At 28.7% G+C, this 16,761-nt stretch overlaps 1 protein-coding gene across 1 annotated transcript; it reads right to left on the reverse strand.

Moving 5' to 3' along the window:
- Nucleotides 1–14,365: 14,365 nt before the first annotated feature.
- LOC105772639 (ethylene-responsive transcription factor ERF003) lies at nt 14,366–15,322 on the reverse strand. Its single transcript, XM_012594069.2, has 2 exons — nt 15,132–15,322; nt 14,366–15,044 (listed from the first exon to the last, which is right to left on the reverse strand). Exons 1-2 carry the CDS (start codon nt 15,212–15,214, stop codon nt 14,567–14,569), a joined length of 561 nt encoding a protein of 186 aa, XP_012449523.1. The 5' UTR covers nt 15,215–15,322; the 3' UTR covers nt 14,366–14,566.
- Nucleotides 15,323–16,761: the final 1,439 nt, after the last annotated feature.

The following is a 16,761-nucleotide window of genomic DNA, read 5'->3' on the forward strand; positions in this document are numbered from 1 at the left end:
GAATCTGAATGTTTTTGTATATAATATATATTAACTAGTACGGATTTATTTTATTTAATATAAAAAAGTATATTTAATAAATTTATACTGTTTTTTTACATAAACATAATAATATTTTATAAGTGAAAAAAATAATATGTTAATTTAGTTTACCTTTCTGCATGAATTTGGTGTTAAATACACAGAAATTTTATTTTATTAAGGATTACATTAATATATATATATATCTTTTGTTATATAGCTCATTCAATTCCTTAATATCTATTACTTCATCTATCCATTTTGTTGTAATAGAACAAATTCTTCTTAATATTTTTCCATTAAGACTTTATATTGTTGATTTATGTTGTATCTGTGGCTAGATTTTCAATTCTTTTATGTAAAGCATCCATCTAAAAATTCCCAATAATGATCTATTGTTAGAGTTGTCATACCCGGATCTCGTTTAATCTAGTCTTAAAAGTTTAAGGTGTAACTTACTTGTTATAGAAAATAAAATAGAGAGGCAAAACAGGGAATCTGTGGGGGCGAAGGCCTAACCATGCCACACAAGTTGAATCCGTATAAAACTATACTTCTTCTATCTCTGCCATATATTCCACCATATAACCCTGAAAAGAATGCCCCGATCTTTCACTTTCCTGGAAAAACACTCTTGATCCCTCAGGTTAGTAACAACCCAATTCTTTAAATCCATCTACATAAACTCCACAAGCTTACTTGACTTGACAACAAGGCACCACACTGACAAAGTTGCAGTACATTGGTGCAAAACATGACTTAGGGTCAGTTTAGTATTGCTTTTAAGAAGCATTTTTGGGACTAAAAGTACTTTTGAAACAAAAACCATTCCTAAACAAGCTGTTTTTTTTAGAGAGAAAAGTGCTTCTCTCAAGCCAAAAATTGGCCCAAAAGCATTTTTTCCAAAAGCTGAAAATTTTAGCTTCTTCCCAAAAGCACTTTTGAGAAGTAATACTAAACTAAACCTTATACCCCCTATCATATCACTACATAACTAACATCAAGAATTCCACGACACATGCTTACGTACTCTCTCAGTATTGGTGAGAATTCCACCATTATAGACTAACCAAAAGAAAACTTTGATTCGCTGAAGACCACGAAGTTTCCACACCCATTTCCAGCTCCCACGACTGCCTTTGCACTTTGTCTTTCATAAGCAAACCTCAGTGTAACAACTCAGTTTTGACCCTAGTCGAACAGTGGTTTTGGGACCACAAATCCAAGTCAGAAAAATATTTTAATATTATTTTCTGTGCTTATAGTATGTGAATTGACATGTGTAAAATTTTCGTGATTTAATTTATCTGTTTGTGTGCTTAATTTGGGAAAAAGGGCAAAATCGCATAAAAAAATAAAAGTGGCATTCTATATGTTAAATGTGCTTAATTGCTATGGCTTGTTAAATGGGAGGTCTTTATGATGTTATTATACCATTAATAGTTTGAGTGAACCTTTATGGACATATATTAATTAATTATCATGTTTTATAATAAAGAAGAAGAAAAGGAAGCTTTCATGCGTTTTAGGGTTCGACCATGTTAATGATCAATTGAAGGTTAGTTTTTGATCTGTTTTTGATTATTTCTATGTTTTTGTGATCATTGCTTCGTGTTCTAACAAGCCCATGCCTCAATTTTTGAAAGTGTTGATGATTTTGAAAGTTGTCATTAATGAATTCATGAGTTCTATGATGCTTGATGATGAATTATGCAAGCTTAGTGTTTGATATACATGTTTTGTAAAGTGATTTTTGACAAATGTCAATTAGGGATTTAATTGTGAAATTTGAAAATTTAGGGGCTTAAATGTGAAATAAATGAAATATATGGGCTGCTAGAGACCATATGAAGATTCAGCTAAGGCATGGTCTTGATAAATTTTGTACATTTTGTGATTTTATGAAATATGGACTAAATTGTGAAAAATGTGAATTTTAGGGGTTGAAGTGCAAATTGCCCAAATCATGTGTTTGTGGTTAAATTGAATGAAATGTGTTATTAAATAGCTAAATTTGAATTTATTGAAGATCAAGAACAAAAGAAAACGAAATTAGAACGGGAGAAGTCGAAAGTGGTCAAGTAGTTGATTTCATCCGCTTGTCTTCGTCCGAGGTAAGTTCGTAAGTAAATAATTGAGGATAAATTTAATGTATTTATTTTATACATAACCGAATAGAAATGTTTGTATGTATACTACAATGTCGAATTGTATTTTAAAATAGGATGATTAATTACGAGTTTAATTTGATTGATTTATGATATCCACAAGTCATACGAACCACAGGAATGTTGAAATGTGATATCGTGTAAGACCACGTCTGGGACGTTGACATTGGTTTAAGATTTACGTGTAAGACCATGTCTGGGACACTGATGTCATATATGATTACGTGTAAGACCCTGTCTGGGACAGTGACATCGTTATTTGATTACATGTAAGACCACGTCTGGGACGTTGACATTGTACGAGTTTTTCGACCCGTCCGAGTATCTTTTCTTTGAATCAAAATGGTATAACAGGAAATTATATGGCAAAACCGAATGTGAGTTTAAATTAAGCAATTCAGGTGAGTTTGAGTTATACAAAACTTGATAGTAAAGGTAAGGATTATGTATAATATGAAAAGATGAACTAAACACTTCACTATGAGTATATATGTATGTGTACACTATTAGTAGAATTCGATTTACTTGTATAATTTATATGTGTACTTAGAAAAAAATTATTTGTTGACGACTTACTAAGCTATTTAAGCTTACGGTGTGTTTGCTCATTCATTGTTTTATATATTTTGAAAGCTAGTTACGAGCTCGGGGATTGTCAAGGAAATCCGTCACAGTATCAATCTCTATTTTGGTATTTTAAAAGCATTGAAACTTTGAACATATGGCATGTATAGACTAGTATTTGTTTTGTTTGGTTTTGAAATTCGTATATATATGTATATAGCCATGTGAAAATGGCTTGATCATGATACTAATGTTGGTATATATATTAGGTCATGTTATAAGCTTATTTTGGAGGTATGCTTCTTGTTAAATATGTTTATGATGTTGGTTATATGATTCGGCAATGAGAAGTGTTAATGATGATGTATAATCGGTCATGCAAGTAGCTCATTTTAGAAGTATGATTTGTAACATATTTGTGTGGTGATTGATTATATATTTCGGCTTACGTGAAGTAAATATAGTTGATAGATGTATTTCGGTTGTGGCTTATTATTGATTTATTTTGGATGTATGATTTGTCTTGTGTAAAGGTTTGAAAGTAGTAAATAATGTGTTTTTGATATAATATTTATGCTCACCTAAGTTAAATTATATATATGAGTGATAGCTTGCATATTGATTGTTAAAGGACAACTTGTGATGGTAAAATATGAACATGTTTTGTAATTGATTTGACGGTCATTTAGGTACGGTTATAAATGGTACAATTAACTTTGATATGAGATTGTGAAAGTGGTAGTTATTATTTTGGTAAGTGTGCATAATTTGGTAAAACCAAATTTTATACTTGACCATTATGAGATGTGGTTAATCTGCATATATATATATTAATGTTTAATAAAACATGTGGTATGGCTTGACTTAGTAAAATGTGAAGAGTGCATAATTATAAATAGTATTTTTGGGAAGAGTATGAATTACAGAATCAAAGCATGCTAGATTGATGTAAAATTATACTAGATGAGTAGAATTGAAATGATTATATTATTTGGTACTTTAATTGAAATGAATGTCTATTTTGATTTGTATTTTGGTCGGTAATGACTCGTAACCCTAATCTGATGACGGACGCGGGTTAGGGGTGTTACACTCAGGGTAAACTAGCACTTACTATCCTATCTCCATCTTGGTAAATCATCGATGTTAGACACACAAGGCGATCATATAGTTTTGTGCGAATAGGGTAAAACAAAGTAAATTATGGTACTAAAAAACCACACTAGGTTCATTTCTTAAAAAAGATTAAAAGGGTAACAGACAGTCCTACTTAAAACTCAACCTCCTAAACATAATCGATTCGGAAAATTACACCTATGTTCTCAAACATTACAAAAGATACAAGTAAAAAATGACAAAGAAAAAGAGAGGAGAAACCACCTCTATTTATAGTAGTACAAGCACTCCACAACTTTGTATTTTTTAGATGTGAGATTGTGTTATTTCAACATATAACAATGATTCTAAATCTCACAGCTATAGGCAATAATGTCTAAATGTAATCCCATTTCCATTCTCCATCAAAAGAAATCATATTACTCACGCGAAAATGCTAGGTATGTGTAAGAGTTAAGCTCAAACATTCTTGTATCAACAAATCATCTTCCCCTGTCCAAAAATCAACACCGTTCTCACTGCACACATTTCAGATGATTCCTTTTTGTATATCGTTCCATACACCGCTAAGGCCTTTCCATAAATAAGAGTAGTTTTGTAAAAATTCGGTTTTAAATAGTATTGTAAAATTCGGTCTCTAACCAAATTAATTGAGTAAATTTAGTAGATAATTAAAATAGAAGAACTATGAGTCAAGTGTGGATTAGAAAAGTCAAATTATTATGTGATATTAAATTGAATCGGGTAATAAAAAATAATATAACAACTAAGCATAATTATGTTTAAAATTAAAGGAAAATGATTTCTAATTAATAGGTGTATTTAATGGCAATTAAACCAAATTAGAAGTGAGTTAGTGGAATGATATGGTTAAGTTCATGTTTAATTATTAATATAGTTTATATGACATATAATTAATTCAATGGTCTTTCATTAATTAATTAACTTGGATTAATTAAGTATAAACAATCCACTAGTCAAAGTATAAAGGTGTGTGATAGTGGAATAAAAGAGAAAGTTAGTTCGAACCCTGTGTATTGACATGATGGTTAAGGTATTCATTGTTCTAGGTGTGGCCTGGGTTTGAGTCACGTTAATCGCATTGTTGTTAGGGCTTTTACCTCCTCTTGTAATTCACAAAAAAAAAGGGAGAGAGAGTTAATTCTCTTCTTCTACAACCGGATAAGTAACCAAAAACAAAAGAGAAAAGAAATTCTCTCAAGTCTCCACCATTGCCATAACTTGCCAAAGAGAAATTAGTAAGTTTCTTTGCAATTTTATTGTTAAATTATGTTACATATGAAGAACCCAAGCATTAGATTAATGAATTAATAAGTTTTATGTAAATTTTGGAAAATTTTGGAAAGTTAATATAAATAAGATAAAATTCATGCAAGTGAGAAGATAACTTTTATGATGAAAGCATGTTAGAAAGGTGATAAAAAAAGTATGAATATAAATTAGGATCAAATGTGAATTATTTGATTAATTGTGTTTTAATAAGGACTTAAGTGAAAAGGAGAAAACTTTAATGAATAATAAAAATAGGAGTCCTTGTACTATATTTATTAAAGCGGATTTAAATTGATCGAGTAAATTGTGAAAAATGAGTGTTTTGGATATTAGGACATATAGGACTAACTTGAATAAAATACATTCATGTATATAATGTATTGATTTGTATTTGAATTGTGTGATTAATGAATTTCCTATATCTAAATTTTATGCGTAACTAAAGACGATGCGAGATGTTGAAAAATAAAAGGAAAGGCAAAACAATTGACGAATGACTAATTTAGTTTGTACTATCATAATTCGGGTTTTATAAATAAGATTTACCAACTTTAGATTTTAAATTTTAACCAAGGTAAAATAGTAAATTTAAAATTTAGAAAATAAATAAAAATAAAGATTTAAAGATTTATATAACAAACAAACTAAAGAAAAGAAAAGACAAAATCTCTAAAAGGTTCGCAAACACAACATTATGTATATGTTTTATTAAACTTTCATTTTATATATTTAATAGCAGATGATTTTTTGTAGATTTTCTATCATAATGTTGTAGATAAATTTGTTGGTTAATGTGTAGGATAAATTTTTCTTTTATTTTATATTTATTGAATGATGTAATTTTATTTGTGAAGTTTATTGAGGATTATTTTAAATAATTGATTGATATTTTTATATTTGAAATGATTTGATCTGATTCATTTTTTATTATATATATTAAGTTGTTTTAAAAAATATTGATAAATTCAAAATAATCCATTAAAACAGGCCGATATACATACCAATTCCAATGTGTCCGTGGATGAGAATGAACCCTGTTTTCCAAAATAATCCTAAAACCCACATATTTACCCATTCTTTTTCAAACTGACGTATTTGCCTAAATTCGGCCCTTTATGGGTCCATCATGTGGCTAAAGTCTGCTTGAGCATCTGATAAGGCTGAGAGGTAAAGGGTATTAGGCCTTTACTGGTACTGTTCTGATTGATTCTAGGAATTAGTTTTTCTTCTAAATTTCTTTCCTATCTTTTTTTTAAATTAATATTTTAATAATTAAACTGTTATATTTTATATTTTATTAATATAAATTATGCATGTCAAATTTAATGTAAGTTAAAATTTATATTTATTTGTTTTATGTAAAAACTTCCAACTGTTCAATAAATATATATATATATATATATATATATTATATTTTAGATCGATATGATAGAGATATTGAATCGGTTTAAAATTTTGGATGTATGATAAGTACAATTATATCGATAAATTCAACGGTTGAATCGTTAAAATATTAATTGTACAAAGAAATATATAAGAATGTAAAATTTATATTAATGTATGTAAATTCCTCCTATGTATGTATATATATATATATATATAAACAACATTATCAAGAATACAAAGCAACATAGCTTAAGGAAAGTAATGTTTTGATGTCATGGGACCAATTTGTTATTTAATAATCGTAACACTAATGACGTGATAATCAGTGGATCCAAAGTTTAATTAAATGCTAATAGTTATAACATTAATAGTGAAAATTTATTAATAAAATAAATATATTTGAAATTATTTTATATTTTATGTAAAAGCACTAAAAATAAAAAATTACAATTATTGTTATTTTTTAGTAATAATATTTTATTATATTTATTTATAATATATATAAAACACAATTTGAACAAACTTTTGAGTTGACTAGAATATCGTTTATTTTCCATTATATTACTAAATTAATTTTAAAAGTAATTATAATTTAACTTATAATTTTAATTAAAAAGTTGTGCTAATTTTAAAATAGAGTTATTATTTGAATAGAACTCAAAATATAAAATATAAAAACGTTTATGATAATTGTAATTATAATTTAATTTATAATCATTAATTAAAAATTTCGACATAAAAAATATTGTGTTAGTTTTTTAAAAGAAAAATCGTGTTAATTTTATTGATGTAAAATAGAGCAACTATGACTTAGTTAATATTAAAATTATATACCCATAAATGAAGACTTTTAGTATTATAATAAATTAAAAAATATATAAAAATGGATAATTAAAGCAATGATATTTTGAAAAATTAAATGATATTGTAACTTTTTGGTTAAGTGACTAAAACGAAACTTTACTTATAATTTAATGAATGATGATAATTTATTCTATTTAATAATGAAGAGAGAGTATATATTTTTGAGTGGAGTTGATGAAATTTGAGTAATAGTGGGATTATAGGTCATGCACAATTTGGTTAAGGGATAGTTTCTAGCTGTATTGTTGCATTCATGACTGACGGTGACGGCACTAAATGAATGAATGGTGCATAATTCCATTAATCATCGATGCCATCAATAATATGTATGATCATGATTTATGAAGGAAAAGGAAAAGGAGAGAAGGAAGATGCAGATGTTTAGATATTTTAAACATGAGTAAAACAAAATAAGATACGAGATAAAAAATAAATGTATAAAATAATATTTATATAATATTAAATTATGACACATTCACGATGTGGATAAAAATTATATTTATAAAAAAGTTAAATAAAAAATAATGAAATTTTGATTGAAATTGTAAATTTGAGGTTCGAGTCTCAAGTTTTATATTTATTTTAGGTTTAAATTGTCTTTTTATAGACTTTATATAAAAAGATAAAACACACTTACAGTAATATTTGTTTTAAGTATTTCCGTAATTAGATTGATGTTAATTGAATTCGTGACATCAATATTGAGTCAATGGCTTAATGATATAGATAAATAATTAAAGTGTTATATTTATTTGATAAATTAGAAACTTATTAATCCTCAAAATAGAAATACAAATTGAGAATTGTAAACTCAGTTTGGTTTCTAAAAATATTTTTAATACGAAACTCTAATCCAAAACTTAATAAATCAGGATCATCATATCGATTATCAAGAACAAAATTAGATGCGAAAGCGTGCCTGAATCCATCAATTTCTAAAATCTTCAAATAATGTAGTTTTGATATTTCAAATTAACATGCAAGTAACTTAGAAAATAGCTTTCTCTATTCTAAAGATGGAATATCGAAAAGTTACATATATATAATTTAGGACTATAACCCTAATATATAACTTTGCACATTAACCTTATTTTCTAATAAACCTATCATCAATTAGAAATTAGTTATTAGGGTATCTACACATATTTGGTCCATGCTTTACTTAATAACTGAAGTGGGCTAACATTTTATGATAGTAAATAATAACATGTAATGATTTTTATTACATATGTGATGTCTATATTTTTCTAGCATAAGACTCTAAATTTTAATTATTCAGATCTGAATCTCACCTATATAAACTATGTATAAACGAATTAGCTTGAATTAAGTTAAATTTAGTTGAGTTCTTATAATAATTAATTCTGATACTAAATTTTTATATTAACAATAGCTTTTGATGTAGTCATATCTTCGTGAGTATATGTGTATGTGATAAGATTCAATGGATTGATAGATCAAATCTAGGAAGGATTTATAAGGGGGAAAGTGGTTGCCTTTATATCCTAGTCATTGAAAAGGAGTAGTTAAGACCTAAACCATGTGCTTGTATGTTAGCATTCACATGATCAAGCCATGTGGAGAGGGGATGGAACGATAGAGGAAGAACATGATCGTAAGTGGTAAGGACATGCCATGCATCGCACCTTGAACCTAATTACAAACAATAACTCGTCTTCATCTTTATCTAAAATACTATATACATAGGCCCTGCCCTACATAAATTTTAAATAATTAGGGTTTTTTTTTCAATATTTTGGCCTTTTCAGATGGTTTAGGCCACAAAACCTTTGTTCTAAGCATTCCGGGGAAAAAAAATAAAGTATTTAGGCTTTTGGATCACTCGATCCAACACATCAAAAACAAACAATGATAAATCTCCCATTAAGAAGACAATCTCAGCACAAATAATTTTGGGGGTTTTTTTTTTTTTGTAAACAAAAAGGGTTTTGAAGACATGAATATGATTGTCCCTTCCCCAACATTTCCACATGAAATTCTATACACCATAATTGGTTTTGACTACTTTTTTTTTGTTTTGTTTTTTTTGCTTCATATCCAAAGATCTAACCTTTTTGACTCTTGAGTTTTTCCCCTCTTAATTTTCACTAAGCTGTGCAATTCAAGGGAAACCCTTTTACTCTATGACAGTTTGTACGACCAAAAAGAAAAGGTTGCTATATTTACTAGGTTTATCATTCCCTTTGTTAGACAAGACAAACTCTTGTTATTTTCAACATTTTATTTCCCAAATCTTGATGATTCCAGACAGTGTTGCCTCGTGATTAAGTTCAATTTTCAAACGGGCTTCAAGCTTGTCGTATTTGTGACCGTTTATATTTACCGGGGGGCCATTTGTTGTGTAATTAACTAAACATGTAATGTGATGTAGTGTCCTTTTCCTGACAATAGAGCAAAAACCGGTTTAGATATTAAATTTGTAAGAGATGATTGAGAAATCAAGGAGTAACCAAAGGAAATGATTGGATTAGTTGTGTTACATAAGAGCCAAAACTGACCCAATAATTTAGCCTTAGGGCTACCTCTTTGACTTGAATGATTATACATGCATGTGGAACAAGTCTTGGAGCTATGTATTCTTTTTTATTATCAAGGGAACCAATCTCCAGCAGGCTACTGTAATAGGTAAAATTGCAACATGCATTTTTCTTGAGATACTGAAAGTGAAAGTGGTAGATGAAGTTATTGTATTTGTATGTAACGTAATGTTAGCGAATTGTGATGAAATAAAATATTTTTAAAAATCATTAAAGTAAAGATAATAACTGTGTATAGATTAACTATAAATTCTGTTAGAGTTTGTATGTTTTGAATCTCGTCACTTGCTGAAGAAATAAATACAATAGCAAAATAAGGGGATTTGTGGGGGCGAGAGGCACAAAACTTCAGTATGGACCATATCGCACAAGTTGAGTCCGTATAGAATTCTACTTCTACTATTTGACTTTGATTAGAATATGGTTTTTCAACCTTTAAATAGATGTAATCGAAGCTCCTCTTGTATTATTCGTTTTTCAGCATTAGTGAATTTCTTCTCATTTGCCGTGATTTTTTTTCGAAATGGTTTCCATATAAAATCCATGTTCTTATTTCTTCTTTTTTTCTTTTTCTTATTGTTTTACGATCATTCTATTACATATTTATCATAACAAAGATAAAAATATAAGAGAGGCTAAAGGTAACAAAAAGTTCAAACTATGTAATGATGATAAACTCATTAACATGCCATTATTTAATCAACTTTGCTGAATCAAAAGTAAAACTATATAATGAGATAAAATCAATTTCCAAACAGGTGAAACATCATGGAATTCCTTTCCTAAACCCAAACATTAATTTTAAGTCTTGAGAAAGTTGAAAAACAAGCAAATATTGGTTTGGGGTTGAATTGTAATATTTTGAGGGATTCAGAACATAATTTTTCTTATTTTATTAGTTGTAACTTTATACATTTTAAGGGTTTAAAATTTTTTTGTCACCTGTCTCGTGGCTAATTATGTTGTTTTCTTAAAAGAAGAGCAAGCTGTTTTCATAACAACGAAATAAATAGACATGAAAAGACAGGTCAAATTTATCAAATCCTTGTAGAAACTTTATGTAAATGGTAAAAAAGATAGCAATTTGTTGTCATAACACAACCACTAATTGTAGTTAATCAATGTTTTAATTAGGAAATGCTTGGAGATACTCTACTTTTTTATGTAAAAAAAAGGCAATTCTTTTAATGCTTAATAGATAAATTTATTTAAAAATAAAAATTAAACTCGCAAAAAAAATTGTAGCTTTTAATGAGTCATTCACTGTCAAACTTTTAAAAGAGTCATAATGATTTTTTAATGAAAATACTAATTAAAATGTTAATTTTAAACACAACAAATTGCATGATAATTTTCGTGCACTCCATATACTATTATTTTGAATTTTTTATGAACTTTTTTATAATTTTAATTTTAATATTTTTTATTTGTAAATTATTTGTTGACGTAACATATAAGACAAATAGAGTTATGTTAACAGGATGAGCACAATAACTGTCATGTGAGTGAACAAGCCAATAACATTAAAAATTAATGTTTTAATCACTATTTCTATTAAAAAAGCAATTTGACTCTTTTCGGATGATTAAGGGCCAAATTTAGTTAAAGAAAGAATAAGGTCCAAATTGACAAAAAAATATAAACATTGAAGGTTAAAATTATCATTATGCCTTTACGAGAACAAACATGATATAAATTACTTTTTTCTTGAATTCAATAGTATCTAGAAAGTCACCTAATAATTCGATTTGGTGTAATTGCATGTAATTACAAATTATCATTATGCCGTTATAAAAATGAACATGATATTAAATTACTTTTTTCTTGAATTCAATAGTATTTGGAAAGCCACCAAGTAATTGGATTTGGATTTAATTGCATGTAATTGCACAATAATGGCATGCTTGGGAAACCTTGTAATTGGTGGATCCCATGGAATTTGGTGTAATTGGAGCACCTCAATTACACTTTTTCTTAGGAGAAGGGGGAGAAGTGAGGATTGAAAAAATTACACCCGAATCTAATTTTTTTTAAAAATCATTTTATACAACTTATAAAAATTATATTATAAGTATGAATACCTATGAGCATTTGGGAGCTATGACAAAAAATTACTTATATTATTATCCTAAAATATATATTATAAAAATAGTTTGTGTTTTTTATAAAATTATAACAAAAATATATACTATTTAAATCTTAATAAAAAATTCAAGTTAAGGTCAAAAGTTTATTATAAAAACAATTTACATATTATAAAAGTGTTATGATATATTTATTTATAAAATTTATGGCTAAAAAGTATGGACATAACTTATTTATGTGTCCATGATATGTATTATAAAAATAATATACTTAGTTATAAAAAATATTATAAGAAGTGTTATGAAGGTTATTGGACAATTTATAAAACCTTACTTATAAATGTTATATATTATAAATTTTATATTATTATTGACTTAATTTACATATTATAAAAATAGATATAACCTAAGATAAGTCTTCCATTAAGTTTATATCGGTTTTATAGTTAAAGATACTGAGCTATTTAGATTATGAACCCAAATATTATTAGGTGGATGCTAATTATGCAAATACAAAAGTTTTCTTGCACTATATTATAGAGTATGATACAAATTTAGAAAATAGTGTAAAAAACAAGCACCATAAACAACTCACGTACTCTTTGAGACATTTAAGGCTCTGAAATGTGGTTGAAAAGACATTTATTATATTAAAAAAATTTACATATTAACATCATTACCTTTGAATCGTAGTAGCAAATTGTATAGTTCATAACTTCAATCGTATTATGAACTACTTTTTAGACTAACATAATACATATGATAGTTGGATTTTAATTTTGCTACAAAAATATTTTTATCATACTAATAATTTTATAATAATTGATATTTAAAAAATATAAATTATGTAACTGTGTAATTACAATTTGTACTGCTAAACATGATATAGAGAATTACGATATAATTATATTTTGCTAGCCAAACACGTATGAAAAATTATAATTTTTTGTAATTACACTTTTGTTCAATTACTCTGTATGGTCTAAACAAATATGTAATAATGTAAAAAAAAAACTGTCTTAAATTAATAATTCTATGTGCATAGGTAAAGCAAATAAATCTAATTAAGGGAAGCAGTAAAATTTATGTTTGAGCTGGAAATAAAATTATAAAATTTTGAAGAATTAAATTCAAAATAAATTATTAATTGTAGAAAATAAAAACATTTTTTATTTAACTAAAAGCTAAAAGCTTTTGAATTTTTTAAACAAATTTATTATAAATTTTGATTATATCTACTCATTTCAACTTATAGCCACAGAATTCGAATCCACATTATAAGAAACTTTTCCCACCTCCACTTTGCCCCTTATGGCTTATGTAATTAATCATTCAGATTTATTTTGAATTTAGAAAGAAAAAAGAAAAAAGAACAGCTACTATTTAATTAGTACATATAACGTCAATTAAGCAGAGTTGAAAATTAGAATAAGGGTGGGAAGTGCTTGCCAGTTTCTTTATTGGGAGTGAAAAGAGAAGAATATGCTCGTCTTGGTAAGTGTGGGTACTGCCTTCACAGTTCACACCCAAAATGCATCACATATTTCACATTTCTTCTTCACCTGGAAATATCATACAATTGGTTTATTTACGTAATTCAATGAATTTTGACAGCCACGATCTAATGATTCAATTCAATCCAACATCTTAATTTAAAGATTATATCTTTAAAAATATTTCCCTACCATTAGATACCATCTGCAGGGTGGGCAATCAATCACATTCAGTGTCCCCTTTTTCTTTAATCTTTTTGCAGCGCCAATCCCCAACCAAAAGCCTGCGCATCGTTGAAAACGGAACCTTAACCCCCTTTCAAACCTAACATCTCTACCCAAGTTGGTCACTTTTACCATCCGTGATCCCCTCACTATGGAATTTTGTCATCATCTTATGTTTTTCATTTTATTCCATTATGCTTTCCTAAATCATCTTAAGAACTAAGAAAGTTGTTTGTTTAAGAAACATATATGTTTCCCCTGAATTCAATTTCCTTGTATCAAAATTCCCATTATACATACAACTTGCAAAAGAAGCAAGGCTAAAAAGTGGATCCGCCCATCACGCAAATCCCTGTGATAGACAGTAATAATTTGGTTGATATGTTGTTTGTTTACTGTTATATGCTTATATCCCTACAGGTTGAAAATGACAACCATGACTCTGTCTAGTTCTAGACAGCTAGCTTGAATTGTTTAAAATTTGGCAATGAAAGTGATTTATCATACAAGGTTAGGAACCTTGTAAAGCAAAAAAGTGAAAACAGAAATTCCCACAATTCATACTCACAATCCATAATTGGAAAACAGAGCAGTGGATAAAAATATCATAGTAACATATATATCTCATAACAGGGCTTACTGTACATTAACCATCATCAAATGGGGTCACCTGATAGGCCTAAATGGAGGGGTTTACATGACTTGTGAAAATAGTGATAAGGTTGTGAAGAATGAGTTAAATTAGCAAATGCCATTAGCATGGAAGAAAGGCTGATAATAATAATCATAATATCCTATTGGGAATAGACATTGCATAGTTCAATGGAACCATAGTGAAGCAGTTCCTCAATCATTTGTTCAATATGATCCTCTTCAAGAGGTTTGAACTGCTGGGTGGTTTCAACTTGAGCTGATTTGGCCTCTGTCTCTGCCAATGATCTTTTTTCCACTAGCCGAACTCCGGTTCCGCTGTCCCTTGCTGCAATGCCGTCGTCGTCGTTGTTGTTGCTAATAACAAGTGGAGTGAGCGCCTTATTTTGTGGCTTCTGAACTGACTTCTGTTTTGTGATTTGAAGCGAAGCCATGTAGCATTTGTGTAGTTTCGCAGTCAAAGTTGCTGAGAGAAGCTTGGATGACGACGACTGAAGTGCATTGGGATTGTAAGGGAAGTTGGTTCTAGCCCTTGGTCCACACATAAGCCTTGCTGCTTCATCGTAGGCACGGGCCGCATCTTCCGCGGTTTCAAATGTTCCTAACCAAATTCTAGTTTTCCTGCACAAACGCAACATTTTTTTCCATCAAGGACTACAACAAATCATGCTCAAAAACACTGAAGCGTTCACGATTTTTTGAACTTACAACAGAGGGTGGCGAATTTCAGACACCCAAGAACCCCAATGCCTTTGTCGTACACCTCGATATCGTTGTTGTGGTCTTGCCATGTTTGTGGGGAAAAAAAACAAACTGTTTGCGGAAATGCCTGAATGAACAAATGAAGCAAAGAGAGTGATGCTAGGCAGGGAAGGGAAGAAGAGGGCCTTTTTGTAGTTGACGCTTTGGCAAATTTACTGTCATCCAACTTGAAAGCTTGTTGGGTCCCACAAAGAGTTCAAGGGTCTTCAATCTTGTGTTTTTATTTAGTTACAGTTGGAAATTTTATCAAGTGATGATTATTGAAATAATAGTAGACTAGGTGAAGGGGAAAATTCAAACTGACCAAATTCAATTCACATGATTATAATAATAATAATATATGGTTTCACAAACAAACAATAGTCTAATATTAAAACTTTTGCTTTATCATTACCCTTCTTTGCTCATCAAAATCTAAGGTCACATTCCAAAAGATTCTTCATGTGAGTATGGGTCTTTTGAACTATAAAACAAAGAATAGAAAAAGTTTATACCTTGTTTTCAACTAATAAAAAAAACCCCATTTTTATTAAGCAATTCTTGTAATGAAATTAAGGGTTTTTAAGAACTTTTGTTTTGGCATGTTTGTTGATGACCAAATTGGCAATCATGTGAGTGGGTTTGCACACGGATTATTTGATATAAAACCAGCAAAGCGAATGGTTCCCTCTACGAAAGATTCTATACATCAATTTGCTGTGGGGAAAAAATGATTGAGTCAATCTTAATCTTGGACTGCCATCATTTTTTGATCAAATCCCATTCACTATTTATCACATCAATTTTCGCCCCCACAAATCACCTGATCTTTTTTGGCATAAACTCAAGAGGGCTATTTTTTTAATCCTTGACATAAACATCACTAATTAATAATTAATCAAGCAAAAATATGAAGGGTGATGGTGGTTCAACACGGAAGATAGAATTTTTTTTGTATAAAATAACATGGCTTACTTTACAAGTGGGATATAAATTATGAAAAATTAATTTTTGATTTAGTTGAGGACCAACTTGCAGGTTCTATATGTACTTTTCTGATATATTTTTTATTGTTTTTTTCACTTTCTTCATTCTTTACTCTTAAAGATAAACCTGATATATATATATATATATATATATATAAAATATTTCATAGGATAAAAATAGGAACAGACAAAAAAATTATAGGTAAAGATGGTGCAAATTGCAGCAAATTTGAAAAGAAAAACATAAGCATGTGTGCATAGATTGCTATGCATTAAACAAACCTTCCTCAGGTTCTATTATTGTTCACGTCTTCTCTAGCTTTAGCAATCCTCCATTGTGAAAATGGTAAATACTAACGTCATGTATATAGTAGTTCTTATACATTCTACGTGAATTTATATATTTTTTGGATGATAAAAAACTGAAACCAATTACAAAATTATTCTAGTGTCATCGCGCATAAGCCGAACATTCAATTGTAATTGTTCCACAACCTTTGTCAGAGTCTTCTAGAACGCTATTGAACCATAAAGGAAAACTCTCATCATCTCAGCCAATTTATGTGCAGTTATATTGGATTCTCTAGGAGTCTGTTGTATGACCACTCTTC

This window comes from Gossypium raimondii, chromosome 7, assembly GCF_025698545.1.
Source record: "Gossypium raimondii isolate GPD5lz chromosome 7, ASM2569854v1, whole genome shotgun sequence".
NCBI lineage: Eukaryota > Viridiplantae > Streptophyta > Magnoliopsida > Malvales > Malvaceae > Gossypium > Gossypium raimondii.